The sequence below is a fragment of the Delphinapterus leucas genome, chromosome 14 (genome assembly GCF_059928025.1).
Source record: "Delphinapterus leucas isolate spDelLeu-1000000601 "Yukka" chromosome 14, BTC_Dleu_Yukka2, whole genome shotgun sequence".
Classification (NCBI taxonomy): domain Eukaryota; kingdom Metazoa; phylum Chordata; class Mammalia; order Artiodactyla; family Monodontidae; genus Delphinapterus; species Delphinapterus leucas.
Genome location: NC_143142.1, coordinates 24,866,216 through 24,886,095, shown reverse-complemented (window position 1 = coordinate 24,886,095; position 19,880 = coordinate 24,866,216). Strand labels below are relative to the sequence as shown.

General features: G+C 44.9%; 1 protein-coding gene across 1 annotated transcript in view; it reads right to left on the bottom strand.

Annotated features, from left to right (window-relative positions):
• The window catches only part of LOC111163014 (sodium/glucose cotransporter 1-like), a 64,291-nt gene that overhangs the window by 18,429 nt on the left and 25,982 nt on the right, over positions 1 to 19,880 (bottom strand). The window contains 6 exon segments of the mRNA XM_089894785.1: positions 3,086 to 3,236; positions 4,452 to 4,559; positions 6,859 to 6,994; positions 12,290 to 12,510; positions 17,709 to 17,789; positions 18,882 to 18,987. Coding sequence (XP_089750911.1) covers positions 3,086 to 3,236; positions 4,452 to 4,559; positions 6,859 to 6,994; positions 12,290 to 12,510; positions 17,709 to 17,789; positions 18,882 to 18,987 — 803 coding nt within the window.

Genomic DNA, 19,880 nt, shown 5'->3' with positions numbered 1-19,880 from the left:
CAGTTTCACTATCATGTGGCCTGGGTATGGTCTCCTTTGTATTTATCCTGCCTGCGATTTGTGGAATTTCTTGAATCTCTGGATAGTTGTCCAGATATTTGGAACATTCTTGGCCATTATCTTCTCCAAATTGCTTCTACAGTTACATATATATATATACATATATATATATATATATATATATATATAATTTCCAATTACATATATATTATTCTTCTGTGTTCCACGTGTATCTTCCTTTTCTCCTGTGTGCTTTAGTTTGGATATTGTTGACTAATTCATTTCCAAGCCACTAACAGTGTCTTCTGCTACAGCCAATCAGTTGCTAACAAATCCATTGAGTTCTTAATTTCAGATATTTATTTTTCAATTCTAGACCTTCTTATTTTTATAAATTCTAATTCTCCGGAAAATTTCCCAATTCTTTTCATCTATTTTATAAACCTTTCCCTCTATTTTCTTGTACCTATTAATCAAGGTTATTTCAAAGTCCTTGTCTGCTAACTTCACCTGTGGGTCTACTTTTTTTTTTTTAGCATCTTTATTGGAGTATAATTGCTTTACAATGTTGAGTTAGTTTCTGCTGTATAACAAAGTGAATCAGCTATATGTATACATATGTCCCCATATCCCCTCCCTCTTGCACCTCCCTCCTACCCTCCCTATCCCACCCCTCTAGGTGGTCACAAAGCACCGGGCTGATCTCCCTGTGCTATGCGGCTGCTTCCCACTAGCTATCTATTTACGTTTGGTAGTGTATATATGTCAGTGCTACTCTCTCACTTCGTCCCAGCTCACCCTTCCCTCACCCCGTGTCCTCAAGTTCATTCTCTACGTCTGCGTCTTTATTCCTGTCCTGCCGCTAGGTTAATCAGAACCATTTTTTTTAAAGATTCCATATATATGTGTTAGCATATGGTATTTGCTTTTTTCTTTCTGTCTGACTTACTTCACTCTGTATGACAGACTCTAGGTCCATCCACCTCACTACAAATAACTCAGTTTTGTTTCTTTTTATGGCTGAATAATATTCCATTGTATATATATGTGCCACATATTCTTCATCCATTCATCTGTTCATGGACACTTAGGTTGCTTCCATACCCTGGCTATTTAAATAGTGCTGCAATGAACATTGTGGTACACATCCGTTTTTGAATTATAGTTTTCTCAGTGTATATGCCCAGCAGTGGGATTGCTGGGTCATATGGTAGTTCTATTTTTAGTTTTTTAAGGAACCTCCATATTGTTTTCCATAGTGGCTGTATCAATTTCCATTCCCACCAACAGTGCAAGAGGGTTCCCTTTTCTCCACACCCTCTCCATCATTTATTGTTTGTGGATTTTTTGATGATGGCCATTCTGACCGGTGTGAGGTGATACCTCATTGTAGTTTTGATTTGCATTTCTCTAATGATTAGTGATGTTGAGCATCCTTCCATGTGTTTGTTGGCAATCTGTATATCTTCTTTGGAGAAATATCTATTTAGGTCTACTTATATATACATTTTATTTTACACATATATTAGTATAAATATATCGGTAAGGGAGGACATTCTTGCCTTGTTCCTTTCTAGTTCCATTAGGCATGACTTGGCTTTTAGGGTGATACAGATATGTTTTGTCATGTTGAAAGGTACCCATTTTACCAAATACCTTTTCATCGTCTGAATAGATATATATGATTTTTCTCTTTGATCTATTAATATGGTGAGTAATGTTACTACATTTCCTAATATTGAACCATCCTTGTATTTCTGGAAAACAATCACAGTTGGTAATGAGATGTCATTCTTTTAACATTATTTTAGTATATTGTTGGATTTGTGTCTAATATTTTATTTACAAGTTTTGCATTGGTATTTAAAAGTGAGATGAGTCTTTAGTTTTAATTTTTTCCTGTGCTGTATTTGTTCAGTTTTGGCATCAATATCCTGAGCTTTATGAAATGAATTTAAGTCTTCCTCTTTTTCCCCTATGTTCTATAAAAATTTAAATAAAACCGGTACCTATTTCTTAAAGTTTCTCAGAAAAGTGCTTTTTAAACAATGGAATGCTAATCAAAATGTAACAGCAAACTCAATTTGCAGGGGTTAGACAGATAAGACAGTGAGCAGTATGTACCTTGCTACCGGATGAAGGAGGCATCTGAGGCGTAACGTAGGCCAAGTTCAAAGTGTGTGGGCTGGAAGTGGTCCACGGACAGCCAGTGTGAAACCCTACAGAATGAGGATGAGGCCCACGTGTTTACACATTCATATCCCCTGCCTTATGCCTAGCATGTGAGGCCTCCTGGTTAATGGCATGGCCCTGAGATGGATGAGATCCGCTTTCCATGTGACTCAGGTAGACCAACTACCTTCTCTGAGCCACTCCCCCCATTTGTACAGTGAGAATAAGAACTAAAACTTACCTTTAAAGGTTGTCATGAGGACTGAAAGAGAAAACGAGATAATGTAGATACACTTCCTCACAAGGACTAGTTTGGGGGGTACATTAATATGTACCTGTTATCATTGTGATTATTACTTAATTTTTTCCCAAATGGGAACAATTTTCTTTGTGATTATAAAAGCAATACAGGACTTCCCTGGTGGCACAGTGGTTAAGAATCTGCCTGCCAGTGAAGGGGACATGGGTTCAAACCCTGGTCCAGGAAGATCCCACATGCCGTGGAGCAACTAAGCTCACGTGCCACAACTACGGAGCCTGTGCTCTAGAACCCGTGAGCCACAACTACTGAGCCCGCGCACCTAGAGTCTGTGCTCCACAACAAGAGAAGCCACCACAATGAGAAGCCTGCGCACCGCAATGAAGAGTAGCCCCTGCTCGCCACAACTAGAGAAAGCCCATGCGTAGCAACGAAGACCCAACGCAGCCAAAAATAAATAAATTTATAAAAAAAATAAATAAAATAAAAGCAATACATCTTCACTGCAAAACTGCAACAAACAAAACACCACCATGCTGTATATAAACAAGATAACTCTATACGCAGCATTAGAGCCTACATTTTCACATAATGACATTTGTGGGCATCGATTCATTGATGGCAGTAACTCATGTGATTAGAGGAATCCTTCACCTTCCTGTTAGCATGAGTTCATTTTCAGTGGCCATCAGCTGTATCTGGGCGTAGATGTCCATTGTGAACACGGCACTGGCACCGCTGAAAAGAGAAGTCAGGGAGGACATGAGAGAGGCCCAGAATGCGGACACCATCAAGCCTCGAACACCTGGAAGAAAAAGAACACTTCCTGGGCCTCCAGCTCTCTGGCCGTGCCAGGAGACGCCTTAGGCCTCCTGAGGAACATTCCCACATAGTAAATTTTGTTTGGAGTGGGAGTCCATCTAAGATAGATCAAGTGCATTATAGCTGCCCTTGCTCTGTGACGAGCCTTGCTAGCTGGCCGCTGTCTTCATATAATAACATGAGTGCTCACTCTGAGCTGGAGCACCTCTTCAGGCATCAGCCTGATGATCTCCCTACAGCCTTGTGAGAAGGACACCAGTGCTGACCCCTTTTACAGATGATGTGGCTCCTTGTGCCTCAGTGTCCCCATCTGTAAGGTGGGTATTAAAGTACCTACTGCACAGACTGTTGTTAAGATTACGATACAGTAAGAAGATGGGTTAACACAATGTCCAACACAGAGCAAGCTCTCAACAAGTGTTACCTGTAAACGTAACAGTCTAGGCTTCTGACCTGCAAGGCCACTGGGCGGCAGCGGCTTTGCTGAGAGATTCCCATGCATAGCTGGGAGAGCCCGAGGGTAACAGGGCTGGCACAGAAGGCCCCGCTGTATTCAGCAGGTACTCAGGCCAGGCCAAGACTAGAGTTCTTGGATTGGCCTGGCTTCAAGTGCCCCACTGCCCTGGGCTGCGGCCCCGGGTGCTGGGCAACCCCCTTCCTGAACTGGGGGATGGTTGGTGCTTCCCTCAGCTGAGGTCTATCTACATTGTATTTTATGGGAATATCTCAACATTGCTAGCCTATTTATCCTCAGAGCTAATACGGAATTTAAAGAGACTGTACTGTTGGTTTGCCCGTTTCCCTGGGATGTGGCGAAGTGGGTGAGACGAAAGCCATGTCCCTGCCTGTCCCACTGGACTGAACTCCTTGAGAGCAGGGTGAGGACTTGCTCCCCTCTTCGTCCCCACAGACTAGAACAACGCCGAGCGCCCATCTGCGGCAGTGAGGAGCAGAGGCGTGGGTTCTGCAGGGAGGGGACCATGCAAAGGGCGAGCAGAGGCTGGGCCTGAGCGCGTGCCCGAGAGAGAAAGAGAAAGAGAAAGAGACGGAGAGAGAAAAAAGAGAGAGAGAGAGAGAAAGGAAGAGGAGGCCGCAAGGCTCCCGGGATGCCGAGGGCCCCTCCCACAGCCTACGCTTCCACCGGGGCCCTCACTCCTGACCGTCCACTCACAGCCCTGGAGGCAGCTCCACTTCTTACCACTGGGCAGCAGCTCCACCACCAGCACGGGGTAGGCGAGAGGGCTGCAGCCAGTTCTGGCGCCACAGTACTTTTCACACTCTGAAGGCACAACACACGCCACTTTATCTGCAAAGAGAGACAAGGGTCACACCAGCATGTGGCCCCTGAGCACTAAAATCTGAGCTCAGGGAACGGGAAGCAAATTAGGAACGGTGTGTGGATGGCAGATTCTTCGTCTCCAATTCGTGACCCCACACGTGCGTCAGGAGCTGGGGGTCAGGCCCCAGGAGTCAGCGGGTCGGTGCTTCTGCCAGTTCACTGCTTGACCCACAGCAAGCCCTGTGACCTCAACAAGGCTTTCAATGATCCCAGCCAGGTGTCAGGAAAGCAAACGATGATTCATCCATACACTGATGAGTGGCCCACTCATGACCTTACTCCCTTAGCCCCGTAGGGGTGTTATTTCAGAGTATTTGGGAAGAAATTTGGACAAAGGGAAGTAAAGGAGGGAATGTGATAGGCCTTCAAGAGCTTAAATAACAGATAAAAATTTACCCTCTGAGAAAAAAACCAAAACAATGAATCAACGTAGACTAGGAAGAGGCAGGAAGGGCCTGGGTTTACATGGAGAGCAAGGGGTTTCACTGGGGACGTCAGGAAAACTAAGGGGGGCAGCTTTTCCTCTGCCTGCTCTCCCTCCCCCTGCCCTGCGAGCAGGCCCTCAGTCTCCTTCGGCATGGTCTGGGAGGAGCCCAGGGGCCACCTGGCCATTCTGGAAACACCTTCCCCTTGGCCACAATGACTGGTCCCTGTCACCCAAGTGAGCTCACGGGACTCCCCTGGGATTTCTGCTGGGAGGGCGAAAAGGAAACACTCTTTCTGGGGGTCGTTGGGCTGGAGGGTGGAAGGCTGGTGCTGCTGGTGGTCATCTGCCATCAGACAGACTGAGAGGACACCAGCTCGGAGGAAAGAGGAGCTAAAAGTGCACGTCATTTTCACTCAAGAGCCTCAACTAATACAGTGGCCCCCAAGGAAAACCTGACTGGCAGAATCACACCGTGCGGGTGTCTGGCCCCCGGTTCTGGCCATGGGAGAGACCCAGAATCTAGGACCAGGAGCGTTTGGGTTACTGGAAAGGTGTGTTCTCCCAGGAATGTGGGCAGGTGGGGAGCTTTTGTGCTAAACCACTCTCTATGAGTGTGTATAAACAGTCTGTGAGTCTGGCCATTTCTGAGGATGGGGGACAAGTGGTCCTGGGCCCCTCCCCACCCTGACGGCTCTCCCAAGGGCAGCCCACCAACTCTATTCACCTGGTGGTCAGAAGCTGGGGGCGTGTGGCTTCCTGAGGCCCGCTCTTCTCGCTCCTCCCTCAGCCACTTCTAGAGGCCAAGAGACAGGCGGTTTCGCCCAGCCTTCCTCCTCAGTGGGTGGGGTGGGCTGTGAGGTGAAGTGGGGCTGGGGAGGCAGGGCCGCCAAGCACAGGCGACTCTGGGGTCCTATTGAGCACAGAGGCCTATTTTCTAGCCTACGAGGAGGCACCACCTAAGAGACCCCAGAAAGGGCTGCCTGACAGCCAAAGACCAAACCTGGGATGTTGGAACGGAGCGCTCCTCTCTGTTGAAACTGGAAAGGGATGAGGATTAAAAAAGAGGCAGACTGAGGATGGATTAGGGTTAGAGACGTCTACTGCACGTGGCTCCATAATAAAAAGCCTTCACTCTCTGCTTGGCCTTGTCAAGCACTGAGGCAGAAGACTCCGTGGAAGCCGCCTGCTTTGGCCATGTGGCCGCACCACCTGAGTATGTGCTCCATAAAGGTTTAATGAATAAACAAATCTGGTACGGAGAGGCAGTACGCCTAAAGGCAGTAAAACAAGGCTGAAACGGGGATGAGGGACATCCACGAAATTATGACAGTTCAATTAAGTGCAGCAGGAACATTCTCACAGCACTTAACAGAAAGAACGTGGGCCTCAGGGCTAGACCCACTTTGGGGGTTCCATCGACGTGCCACACCTGGGGCTGTGAGAGCAGTGACAGCATTGGTCACATCCGAGCACGATGCCTGGCACCCAGGAGTGCCCGTAGGACGGTGCCTGCAGTGCAGGGGGAACAGCTGACCTCCCCATGGACCACGCCTCAACGCCACGCAGAGACCGGCCACTGCAGGAAGCGTCTGCTGGCTCATCTCCGCCTGAACTCGTCTCTCTCCAATTCCTCTCTTGCCACCTACATCCACGGTCCCTGCCAGACTTCTGCTCAGCCACATCCCTAATCTAAATCCATGATCTCCCAAGAAAGCAATCCGGGGCACCTCAACCCCAGCAGTCTCCCCAGCAGAAGACCTGATAACCCCATGCTCCCTAGATGTAGATGCCTGAGAGAGGAGAAGAAGATCAGTGTGAACACAGCAGAGCAAGAATTACCTGTGTACAGGACGCGGCTGATCATCCGTGGCATCACTATGCTGAACATGGGCAGCAGCTTCAGGTACCCACACAAGACACAGCCGCCTTTCACATGAGACATGCTCTTCCCTGCCAGGCAGCCCTGGACAAAAATCTGCCGAGGAAACACAGGTTGGGGGGGCGGGGGCGGGCTTTCTCAGAGGGTATCAAGCCCAGGCTGCCTCGGCACAGATAGGACAACTGTGACCTGCAGTAGCAGTAGGGTGTGCCCTCGGAGGGGGTGCCCACTGCTCACCCCAATCACCCTGGTGTCTCCGGGCATGCAGGGCCAGAGGAGGCATGTGTGACCGATGCACACGTTTTGCTCAGTGCACAGCTACCAGAGGGGAGGAGGGTGGCCTGACCTTGGCCTCATTGCTAGTACTGCACACCAATCACAGCAGCACAGTGCTTACAAGCTGTCCCCTGGCAAGGATGAGACTCCCTTCTAGAGGCCACAGACCGTCTCTGCCCTTGTGACAACAATCCAAGCACAGCTTGGTCCCTGGTAACAAATGAGTGTTTAGAACTGGGACCAGCTTCACTTGTCCAAGTGGAAATGAACCAGTGTAGACCTTAACATGCAAAGTCTCCTGGGAGATGCTTCATGCCCCCTTTCACGGTGCTCCTGCTGTAAGAGGCGGTGTGCACTCAGCCCGAGCAGAATGGTGTAGCGGGCAGATGGAGAAGCACTTAAGAAAGAACATAAAGACATGGTCCAGTGCATCAAGACAATGCAGTACTCTGTATGCATTAAAATTACATTCTCAAAGAATATTTAAATAATGTGAAAAATGCTCATAGCGTGACAGTAACAAAAAGGCACGGGATACAATAGCACACACACCTCGACTCTATACCTAGAAAAAGTCCACAGAAATAAACCAACATGACAATAGAGGTTAATCCTGGGATGGTAGGATTGACAGGTAGGATTTTCATGTTCTTCTTTAATGCTTTCTTTCTTTCCCAAATGCATTATTTATTAATAGGAGGAAGAACCCCAAGGTGGTCCTGCCTCATGTAAGCAGGCATTGCTTCTCAGTGGGCCTGTGGGCATCCTGCTGACAGCCTCTAGGTGCCTGGGAGTCTCTGCTGAGCAGGTGGGCAGCCAGGCTGCACTTCCTGGTCTTTGCTTAGCTCTGCACACAGAAGAGATGGTCTCTAAGGGAGGCGATGAAGGAACAGGGCCAGAGCAGAAGCCAACTCTTTTTTTTTTTTTTTTTTTTTTGGTGGTACACGGGCCTCTCACTGTTATGGCCTCTCCCGTTGCGGAGCACAGGCTCCGGATGCGCAGGCTCAGCGGCCATGGCTCACGGGCCCAGCCACTCTGCGGCATGTGGGATCCTCCCGTACCGGGGCAAGAACCCGTGTCCCCTGCATCGGCAGGCAGACGCTCAACCACTGCGCCACCAGGGAAGCCCCAGAAGCCAACTCTTATTCTGAGGACAGGATAGTCGTAGGGGCATGAAATCATTCCACGCAGAAAGCCCTAAGCACTTTCATAGGTTGTCATATATTACAAAGCGGGGCAAGGGACGAATTCTTGTTTAAAAATGGTAGCGGGCCAAAGGAAAACAATTTTCCTTTGGTCAGTTTGTCTCTTTTTCAATTAAAATTTTTTCTTAAATCATTTTCTTTACTAGTTAGGAAGTTAGAGATTCTACTTCTATGCTTTTAATAATTACCCTTAAAATTTTAACACGGATACAACTTCAGGTCTAAAGTAAATCAGTATCTGTGCCCTTCTGAACAATTTAAGGTCCACAAACACATTTAACTCTAATTATGGTCCGATATTTTAGCTCTGTCCTGTGTGCAGAATTATGGTGATTTTCAGCCAATGCTTCAGACCTGCACATGTGCCGGCCGGCTCCTCTAACTGTCCCTCCTGCTCCCCAGGACCTCCTTTTTCTGTGTGCACGTCATTCATTCTCTAGGGAAGGCTATGCCTTTATTTTGCCCTTGCTATTGAGTAGTGCTTAGCTGGGCACGTAACTGAAATTGGACATTTTCCTCAGTACTTTGAAAAGTTTACTCCTCCCCCTTGGGTTCCACTGCTGCTGCTGAGCAGTCTGTTGGGGGTGTACCTGTCTTCTTCTACAAGGGATCTTTTCTCTCAGGTGGCTTTCAGTCTCCTCTTCGGCTTTCATGTTCTGAAACTTCATCAGGAGGTGACTTTGTGTAGATTTGCTTGGGATTCACTGTGATTCCTGAATCTGATGAGTCCTGTTCTTTCAACAGCTGTAAAAATTCTCAGCCACTTTCTCTTCAAATATTGCTTCTCCCCTTTTCTCCTGGAACTCCAATAGGACGTATTTTAATGCTGTCTTCCATGTCACTTTGTCTCTCTTTCACACTTTCCATTTTTGTGCTTTCTGGGCAAGTTCTCCAGTTCTCTCTTCTAGGTTACCACTTTTTTCCTTCAGCTATGTTTAATCTGTTATTCTAACAGTTACTCAGTTTTACATTTCAATAAGAATAATTTCCAGAAGTTTGAGTTTGAAGTCTAACTGATCATTTCTGATGGAAGGGCTTCTTGGTTGTGGTGGTTTGATTCCACCCTGTTTTCTAATTTTTACAGGAAGACTTCTCTTGTCATTGACATAAAGCAGCATAATTACACACATAATAAGCAGAGGGGAAGAATACAAATAACAACACTGTGGCTGCATTACAGATCACGCCCGCGTGCTGGGCTCTGGGCCTCATCTTGTTTCCTGGTCCTCCGCTCAGCACATGGTAAAGCTCCATCAGTGCCACTCCTTGTATGGTGGCTCCACGGCTTCTCACGGATGCACAGCAGCCCTCAGTGGTATCCCCCACTCCCACCCCACCCTCATCTCATCCACCCACCTCAGTACCTAGCACAATCAACACTGCGATCAAGGCCTCACATATGGTCCCTTATGAACTTGGATGAGGAGTTTTGGGTAGTTTCTGAGGAACATCACCAATTGGTCACAGAGTACAATATATTTGACTTTATTCAGCATTGCCAGATCACCCTCCAGAAAACATGCCCCGCTTGCACTCTCATCAGAAATGCAAGAGGATTCCTGAACATCCGTGTCCTCCTCAACAGTTGACATCATCAAGCTTTCTAATTTTTGCCAGTCTCATTGTGGTTTTAAATTGCACTTCCCTGATAACGCTGGGTTATATGCTTGTTAACATTTATGTTTGTTTGCATTTCCTTTTCTACAAATTGTCTCTCATTATCTTTTGCCTGCATGGCTATTGGAGCTCCTTTTTCTTGTGGATTTGCTATTAGTCTCCTGTTCATTATAAACATTCTGATATTCTTCTCTAGCCCGTCATCCATCAACTTTGTCTAGAGCATCTTTGTTAAAAAGGCCTTATGTGTAATGTGATCAAACCGATATGATTTACACTCCCCCCAACTCAAAAGTATTCACTAGCATTACCTCGCCTTATTGTAGTACAGGTTTACTGTCCACGTTTAAGTCTTTAATTCATCTGAAGTCCACTTCTGTGTAAGTGTTAGGTGGGGATGAAGCTTTGTTATTCCAAATAGTAAGCTAGGTTTTGGTTTCTTTTTTTTTTTTTTAACAACATCGAAGAGTATGTATCTCTGCTGTTGCTTTGTGGAGCCTCCTTGAACACATATTAAATTCCTATAAGTACATGAGTCTGTCTCTGAGCTCTTTATTCTGTTCTGTTTCTATATGTCTATTCCTGGGAATTTCAAACTGCTTGTATTACCGCGACTTTGTCAAAGTTTAAATATCTGGTCGGGCAAGTTCTCCCCCTTTGTTCTTCATTTTCAAACTTGGGTTAGCTATTTGTGGCATCTTCTCCTTCCACAAAAGGTTTAAACACTTTTTATTGTGCTATAACACACGAACATGGTGTTGCACATTACAGAGCGCACCATGGAAACACCAAGTCAAGAGGTGCAACACTCAAAGGCTGGCATACAGAATGCAACAAAGAATCTAACTGATTTAGAAATGTATGAAAAAACTCACTGATGGTGGTGGAACAAAATTAAAAAAAAATTAAAAAAAGAGGAGCAACATTGAGGTACCCCAGAAGCCTCTCTCTATGGCTCTTTCAAACAATTGAGGTGAAATTCACATAACATGTAATTAACCATTTTAAAGTGAACAATTCTGTACCATTTAGTACATCCCCAGTGTTGCATCACATCCACCTCTCTCCAGCATCACAGCTTCTTCATCACCCAGAAGAACACCCAGGCCCATGAAGCAGCCACTCTCCATCCCTCCTCCCCTGGGAAGCACTAATCGGATTTCTGTCTCCATGGATTTGCCTGTTCTGGATATTTCATATAAAAGGAATCATACAATAGGTGACCTTCTGTGTCTGGCTTCTTTCACCTAGCATGTTTTCGAGGTTCATCCAAGGTGTAGCATGTATCTGTACTTCATTCCTTTTTAGGGCTGACTAATAGTCCAACACATGGATACACATTTTGTTTATTCATTCATTCGTTGGTGGATATTTGGGTTGTTTCCACTTTTTAATGATTGTGAACAACACCGTTATATGTGCCTCTTTTTAACCTCAACCCTCTCCCTTGCTTCAGAAATGATCGCTTTAATGACTATTTTATTTCCTCCTTGCTTTTTCTTTACAATTTTTTGCTACGTAATTGTGTATACCTAAACAACATAACTTAGCATTGCCTGTGTTAAGCTTTATATAAATGTAATCACACAGCACCTAGTCTTCTGTGTTTAGATTCTTTTATTTGGTATAATGCTTTAAAGATTCATCCATGCTATGGTGTGTAGCTGTACTTCCTTTTTATTTCTATATTGGCCTTCCACTGTATGAATATTTCACGGTTTATTTCATTAACAACCATTGATAGAGAGCCATATAATTTTTAGAATAAGCTTGAGTCCTTAAAAAATCCAACTGAAATACCGATTAGTGGTATTTAATTTCTAGACTCAATTTGGGAGAACTGACATATTTTTCATGTGCAAACATTGTGCTTTGTAGATAATGAGAGGGAGGAAAAAATGAAAACAAGTGCTCTGTTATAGACAGGACTGGAGGGGGAACCCCTTTTATTTTTTTAAAGATTTTTTTGATGTGCACCATTTTTAAAGTCTTTATTGACCTTGTTACAATATTGCTTCTGTTCTATGTTTTGGTTTTTTGGTCGTGAGGCATGTGGGATCTTAGCGCCCTGACCAGGGATCGAAGCCGCACCCCCTGCATTGGAAGGTGAAGTCTTAATCACTGGACCACCAGGGAAGTCCCGAGAGACTCCTTTCAGACAGAACGTGGTCCTGCACTACATTTGGGCATCACACAAGGCTGGGAGGGAAGTCTGCCTGTGGCTGCAGAGACTGCAGAGACCCCCAACCCCCAGGCCCCAGCGCAGGCCCGTCAGCGCAGCGCATTTGATTACCTGGTCAGTGCACCAGTAGTACAAGGAGAGGGTGGAGATGCCAAAGATGACTCCAGGCCAGGGGATGTCTCCAGTGGTGGGATCTCGGAAGATATGGAAAGAATCCAGACGAGGAATGAAGCATTCCGGCTGGGCGGTCCAGTTTCCTTCACAGATGAGGGTGGGCTTAGCATCCATGTACTTACGCTGTAGTTCCTGGTATCCTCCCACCTCCTTAAAGGCTTGAAAACACCGTACAGTTGGTCAGTACCTTAAACTGCACAATAACACACGTCTGAAGAACCAAGATTGCAAAGTGAGACACAATGGACTGGCAAATAGCCAAGACTGTATGTACCTAAGAAAAGACACCATCTCCTCCAAAGAAAAAGAAGAGTATGCCTGGTGGTCATATGCCTGGTGGTCATATGCCTGGCACCCCATCCTCCTGCTTCTGGGGACAGAATCCCTCTTCCAGCTGCATCCCGCCCTATATGAGTTAGGTGGGCCTCGTCAAACTACCTACCACTCATTCCGATCTGGCATGTGACCCAGGCCTGGCCAATATTCCCCATCACCTGGGCAGCTGATGTAACAGGAATGGACTTGGGACCCAAGCCCGCCTAATCAGAGCTTGTCCCAGGAGTCTTCTGCTTAAGGCACCAAAAAAGCCTGCTTCTTTGCTTTGGGGTTCTAAGCTAGGATGGCAGTTTAAAGCTCTTTTGTCTACCTGGCTCATGCAGAAGGCTGGATCGAGCCATGCTCAAAAGTAAGACGGCCCTGGAATTTTCACTTAGGTGAGCCAAGGAAGTACTTATTTGCTTATACTAGTTTGGAACTAAAGTTCTATTTCAAGTTATTTGAAGAATCTCGACTAAATCAGAAATTAATATTCATTTTCCTGCAATTCCAGCAGAATATTTATGAAACTTCATATCTGGAATTTTCTTCAGAGCCTATAGCATTTCTCCCTCAATATCCTAAGTGGTGTAAAATCTCAACATTAAAGAAAATTTTATTTATTTTTGGCTGAGTTGGGTCTTTGTTGCTGCACGTGGGCTTCTCATTGCGGTGGCTTCTCTTATTGCAGAGCACGGGCTCTAGGTGCACGGGCTTCAGCAGTTGTGGCTCACGGGCTCTAGAGCACAGGCTAAGTAGTTCTGGTGCACATGCTTAGCTGCTCCGCGGCATGTGGGATCTTCCCAGCCCAGGGCTCGAACCCATGTCCCCTGCATTGGCAGGCGGATTCTTAACCACTGCGCCACCAGGGAAGCCCGAAAAATATTTTTAAAAGGCACTAAAACACATAATTCCACCTACTTAACTAAAAATCTTTTATTTTGGCATATTAAACCATGTTCCTTTGATATAGACTTGATTTTTGAAATGGGTTCAGAATCATATGGAGTCAAGACTAGTCAATGAAAAGGTACCAAGTGACTATGAAATGAATAAGACACCTCATGGCACTTCTAAAAACGAATTCCATGTGGATTTTAAAAAAGTGAACTACAAAACCACAAAGTTATTAGAAGAAAACAGGAGAGTATCTTTATGAACTTGGGTTAGGGAGTAGTACATTCTTCAACAAGACACAGAAAGGAAAAGGAAGGTTGACAAATTTGACTTCAAAATTTTAAATTTATATGACTGAAATCAAGTTAAAAATTTGTTAGAATAAAAGAAGAGATTTGCATCACGTATGAAGGACTCACACATCAATAGCCAAGGGAAACTATTGGAAAGAAATGTGGTAGAGAATACGAACATGTAATCCACAAAGGAGGAAATGCAAATGTCCACTAAGTATATGAAAAGATGCTCAACCTCACCAGCGTCTGGAAACTTCTAATTAAAACAAAAATGAGATACTTGTTTTTCCCGTTTCACCTACTGGGCATATTTTTTTAAAGTCTTAAAACATCAAGTGTTGGGCTTCCCTGGTGGCACAGTGGTTAAGAATCCGCCTGCCAATGCAGGGGACACGGGTTCAAGCCCTGGTCTGGGAAGATCCCACATGCCGCGGAGCAACTAAGCCCGTGAGCCACAACTACTGAGCCTGTTCTCTAGAGCCTGCGAGTCACAACTACTGAGCCCGCGTGCCACAACTACTGAAACCTGCACACCTAGAGCCTGTGCTCTGCAACTAGAGAAGCCACTGCAATGAGAAGCCCACGTGCCACAATGAAGAGTAGCCCCCGCTCACTGCCAACTAGAGAGAAAGCCCGTACACAGCAACGAAGACCCAATGCAGCCAAAAATAAATAAATAAAACTTTTTTAAAAGTTAAAAAAAACACAAAAACATCGAGTGTTGGCTGGGAGGTTAAGAAACACATATTCTCATACATTTCTGAGAATATAAGTTAAAATTGCCACTTTGGAGAGGAAATTGAGGTATCTCTTGACAAATCCAGCAATGCAAGGTTAACACTCAAAACCAAGTCAATGTAATTAACTGTGTTAAAAGAAAAAGGAGAAAAATAATATAATCACCTCAGTAATGTGGAAAAACATTTGATACAATTCAAAACCTGCTCATGATAAACAATCTTAGTAAACTAGGAATAGAAGGGAACTTTGTTAGTATGACAAAAAATATCTACAAAAAATTGACAGCAAACATTTTATTTAATGGTGAAATATTCAAAGCTTTCCCTCTAAATTGGGAATGAGACAAGGAGGACTGATGCCTCTTCTTGTCTTCAATACTGTACTAAAGGTCCTGGCCCGTGTAATAAGGCAAGAAAAAGAAACGAAAGTATAAAGTTTGGAAAAGGAAACAAAAAGACAACTTCTTGACCTGGGTGCTGGCTACCAGAGTGTGTTCACTTTGTGATACTTCATCTAGCTATCCACTTTGATTTGTGCACTTTTCGATAAAAAGTTTATTACAAATACAAAAGCAGAAAAGATGCAGTAGATCTCTATTTGCTGATATAGAAATTTGCCTAAGATATAGTTCCAGTGGTGGAAAAACAGGCTTTAAAATGTTCTGATTCTATTAAGATATATATCTCACAGAGAAAAAAAATATTTGTACAGGCATATCTCATTTTATTGTGTTTTGCTTTACTGCACTTTGCAGATACCATGTGGTTTTTTTGGTTTTTTTTTTTTTTTTTTTTTACAAATTGAAGGTCTGTGGCAACCCTGAAATGAGCAAGTCTATAAGTGCCATTTTTCCAACAGCATTATTTTAAAATCAAGGTATGTGCCTTGTTTTTAGACATAATGCTATTGTACACTTAACAGACTACAGTATAGTGTAAACATAAGTTTATATGCACTGGGAAACCAAAAAATTCATGTGACTTGCTTTATTGTGGTATTTGCTTCATTGCTGTAGTCTGGAACCAAACCCACAATATCTCCAAGGTTTGCTTGTACATATGAAGACCGTCTCTGGAAGGATGTACACAAAACTTATGATACTGGTTGGCTCTGGGGAGTCAAACTGAGAAACTGAGGGTGGTAAATATTTCACTGTGTACCCTTCTGTTTTGTTTACCTTACCTAAAATTTACCTAAAAATTAGAAATAAAAAAATAAAATTGTATGTGCACAGGTTCCCTCGGTGACTTGTTTGAAGGCAACATTCACTTGGATGTACAAGTTCTTGTATGTTTTTAAAGGAAAACAACACCTCTCCCAAATAGTTTACTTATCAAAAGAACTAGCATGAATACTCTGGTAAAAAAAAAAAATCCCATTAAATTTCTCAGAGAATGTCTTAGTCTGTTCGGGCTGCTATAACAAAATACCATATAGTGAATGGCTTACTTCCCACAGTTCTGGAGGCTGGGAAGTCCAAGATCAAGGTGCTGGCTGACAGGGTGTTGGCCATCTTCTCACTGTGTCCTCATGTGGCAGAAGGGTCGAGGGAGCTCTCTGGGGTCTCTTTTATAAGGGCACTAATGCCATTCGTGAAGGTTCTTCCCTCATGACCTAACCGCCTCCCAAAGGCCCCAACTCCCAATACCATCACATTGGAGGTTAGGATTTCAACTTATGAATTTTGGGGGGATACAAACATTCAGTCTATAACAGTAAATGATATATAATTATTTAGAGATATAATTGCTAAAATTAAATGGAATATTCCATCTGCCCCTAAAGTTTAATTGGATATCATTCTCAAGTATTGGGATGGTCTTGGCAAGTTTTAATAAAGTTGATATTTACCATTAACATTGAGCAAACACAATGGCTTAGAATGTTTTATAGTTTATAGTTGTGTCACTCAAATCAGTGATTGTTTCCCAGCTCATTACAAAATTCCTTGGAGCATGCCTGACAGGTATTTTGTGTCCCAGCAACACAGCATTGAGTATACTTCATGGAGCACTAATGCTTACTGAATGGTAAGACTGAGGTTTGTGATTCTTTGTGAGTCTATCTGTTCTCCTTCCATGAGGCTCAACAACATGCTCTAAGGAACCATAACCCTTCAACTGAACTAGCATATCATTTCAATAATTTTTCCATACCTGAGCCAAGAGCTTTTCCTTCTAGGTTTCTGCAAGACCAATCTCTGACTCATGGAACAGTGGGTACCGCCAACCTCACTAAGGCTACTCCTAGCTAGTGGGAGGAAACCTCCACTTGAAGGTGAGTGTAATTGTCACTACAGGTACGGTAATATGCTATTCAAATATCGGGGGCTTCGGTGTTAGAGGGACCCAGCTCTGAGCTCTACTCTTGGTGTGTTTCATGAACAAGTTACTTAACTGAGTAACTCAGCTTCCTCATCAGTAAAATGAGGATAATAAAAGTAGTTATGCCTCATGATGACTGTGATCATTTAATGAGGCAATACAGATAAATGCCTGCATGGTACCTGATTCTCAATTTATATCAGCTATTATTTTCATTCGTCTTACTCACTAAGCACCTACCATGTGCATCAGACTCATTGTGTGAAGGATACAATGGCTCTGGTTCTTAAGAAGGTTTGGACCTGGGGGGTATGACTTATTTATGTGACACAATGAACAATCAAGGTATGTACCATCAAAAAGAAAAGTCACGTTGTGTGGTAGTGATACAAGTCCAGAGAACAAAGACGTAGAGGTAGAACAATCATGGAATCACACACTCAGGGGTGGATCTTCCGCTGACCCTGAGAGATGGATTTAACTGAGTGGACAAAAGGGAGAGGGGCTTCTGACTGGAGAGGAAGAGCATGGACACAGGCACAGAGTGGGGATGAGTGTGGTGGGCCACTCTTGACTGCTGTTCAAAGTGCCTGAGTTTGTCATCACCCCTCCTACTCCTCAACTCCTCCTTCTCCTGACGCGGACATGACCTTAGACAACGCTCGTGGGTTCTGAGGGCCTCGGTCTCCTCATCTGTGAGAGGAAGGTGCTGAAATGGCCCCAGACAGCTGTCAGATTCAAAGAGTCCACCCACAGTGCCCACTGCTCTCCAGACTTACTTACCATAGCCCATTAACAAGACTGAGCCCAGAACCACAACGCCAGCATGTAAGATATCAGTATAAACTGCAGCCGCAAAACCACCTGAATAGGCAAGAGAAAGGGAAAGGAGAGCCACGCCTGACTCTGTGGGAAGTTACTCTGCATGCCTGGTCCACACACTCGGGTCTGCCCGTCTCCACACCCACACCTCCGTCCTGAGCTCAGTGGGCCTTACAACTGCTTATGCTTAGACTAGATACACCCTGTTTTCTCTCTTGAACAGCCTTCATGATCTGTTGTTGGATAGTTATCTTGCTCTTTTATATCCCAATTTCCTTTTACTTCCCATTTTGGATAAATGAAAATCTGGCAGTTTTCCTAAGCAAAAAAGTATACAGGTCTTCCTTGACTTATGATGGGGTTACATCTTGATAAGCCCATTGTAAGCTGAAAATATTATTAAGTCGAAAATGCATTTACTACATCTCACCTACTGAACATCATAGCTTAGCCTGGTCTGCCTTAAATGTGCTCAGAACACTTACATTAGCTTACAGTCGGGCAAATTCATTAACACAAAGCCTATTTTATAATACAATGTTGACCATCTCATGTAATGTATTGAATACTGTACTGAAAGAGAAAACCAGAATGGCTGTCTGGGTAGAGAACGGCTGTTCACCTCGTGGATGTGTGGCTGATGGGGAGCTGCCACTACCCAAGGTTATGATGCCATGTATCATGCTACATAGCGTTAGCCCAAGATGGGATCAACATTCCAAATTTGAATTGTCTGCCTAAGTGATCCCATCTGATGGCCTGACCAGGTTACCAGGTAACCGGGATGCCCTGAAGCAGCTCCTCCTCTCAGTCCCTTTCTGTGCTCCCACTCCTTCACCCCTTCACCAGGCAGACTTCAGTGTGAGGCCTGCCCCACCCCAAACACTGCCAGCCCTGTCAATCCTCTTGGAAAGCCTCTGCCAGTCTGATACGATTTCCAGGAGAAGGGCACAACTCGGGCACCCCTGCCTCAATTATTTTCAGTGTTTGGCCCTTTCAGGCCTCAGCAATGTGACTTACAGATTCAGGGAAAATGCAAAAGCTGGAGATCCCTGTCTCAATGTCTTTAGGACTTCACTAAGAAGTAGAGCTTTTGTGTCAACACAAATACCTGTGGGGTTAGGGTAACCTCACCTGTGATGGCATAAATGCCGGTAACTGACAGCAAGACTACGGTGGCCAGGTAAACATCCAACCCCAAAACCAGCCTCATGAACATGGTGCCAGTGCAGATCTCCACCTGAAATGGGTACAAACGTAGCAGGCTGCACTTTCATTTCCAGCTCTATCAACAGCTGTCCCATAAAGACGCTGACCTCAGAGGCCATCTGAAGTCAGCACGTCCACTCCATTCCTAGTGGACACTGGGTGAGGTCTACCCAAGTTCTGTTGGGCAACACAGCTGGTGCCCCATGAGTTCAGCCAAGGTCAGGACCTTTAAGCATTGGGCTAAGTTAATGCAACTTAGCCTCTTCCTCCTTGGAGCCTCAGAGTGGGGAGTGTGCCCAGGGAGCGAGCTGTTCCTGCAGTTCCGCCAGTGGGAAAGGCAGAGGGGGCTGCTTATCAGGGACTGGCAAGCTTTTTCTGTAAAGGGAAGATGGTAAATGCTGTAGGCTTTGTGACACACAGACCATTTCTGTTTTTTTACGACTCTTTAAAACTGTAAAAACCATTCTTAGCTCAAGGACTGTACAAAGCAGATCACTAGTCCGACTGGCCTGCGGGCTGGGTTTGTTAACCCCAGGCTTCGTTGACAATGACTCTGAAGCACCTGCACGTCATTTACTGGCTAACCTCGTGCTTTGGTATTCTGGTCTCCACAGCCAGGGATACAATGGGCAGAGGTTCTCCCAACACCCAACATTTACACACCGAATGTTTACTGAGCACCAGCCATGCGGTAGATACTCGGCAGGGTTCAGGAGGTCCAAGGGTTACCAAAACTCAGTCACTGTCTTCAAGTACCTTATGTTTAATGAAGGAGATTGGCCACCAAATAGGCAATTTCCATGAAGTGTGATAAGTGACACTCATTCAGTCATTCAAAAAAAACACCTGTCAAGTGCCTTATGTGCTAACCATGTTCTCAGCAGAGGGGGATTGCAGGGAGCAAGCCAGGAAAGGGCCCGGGGC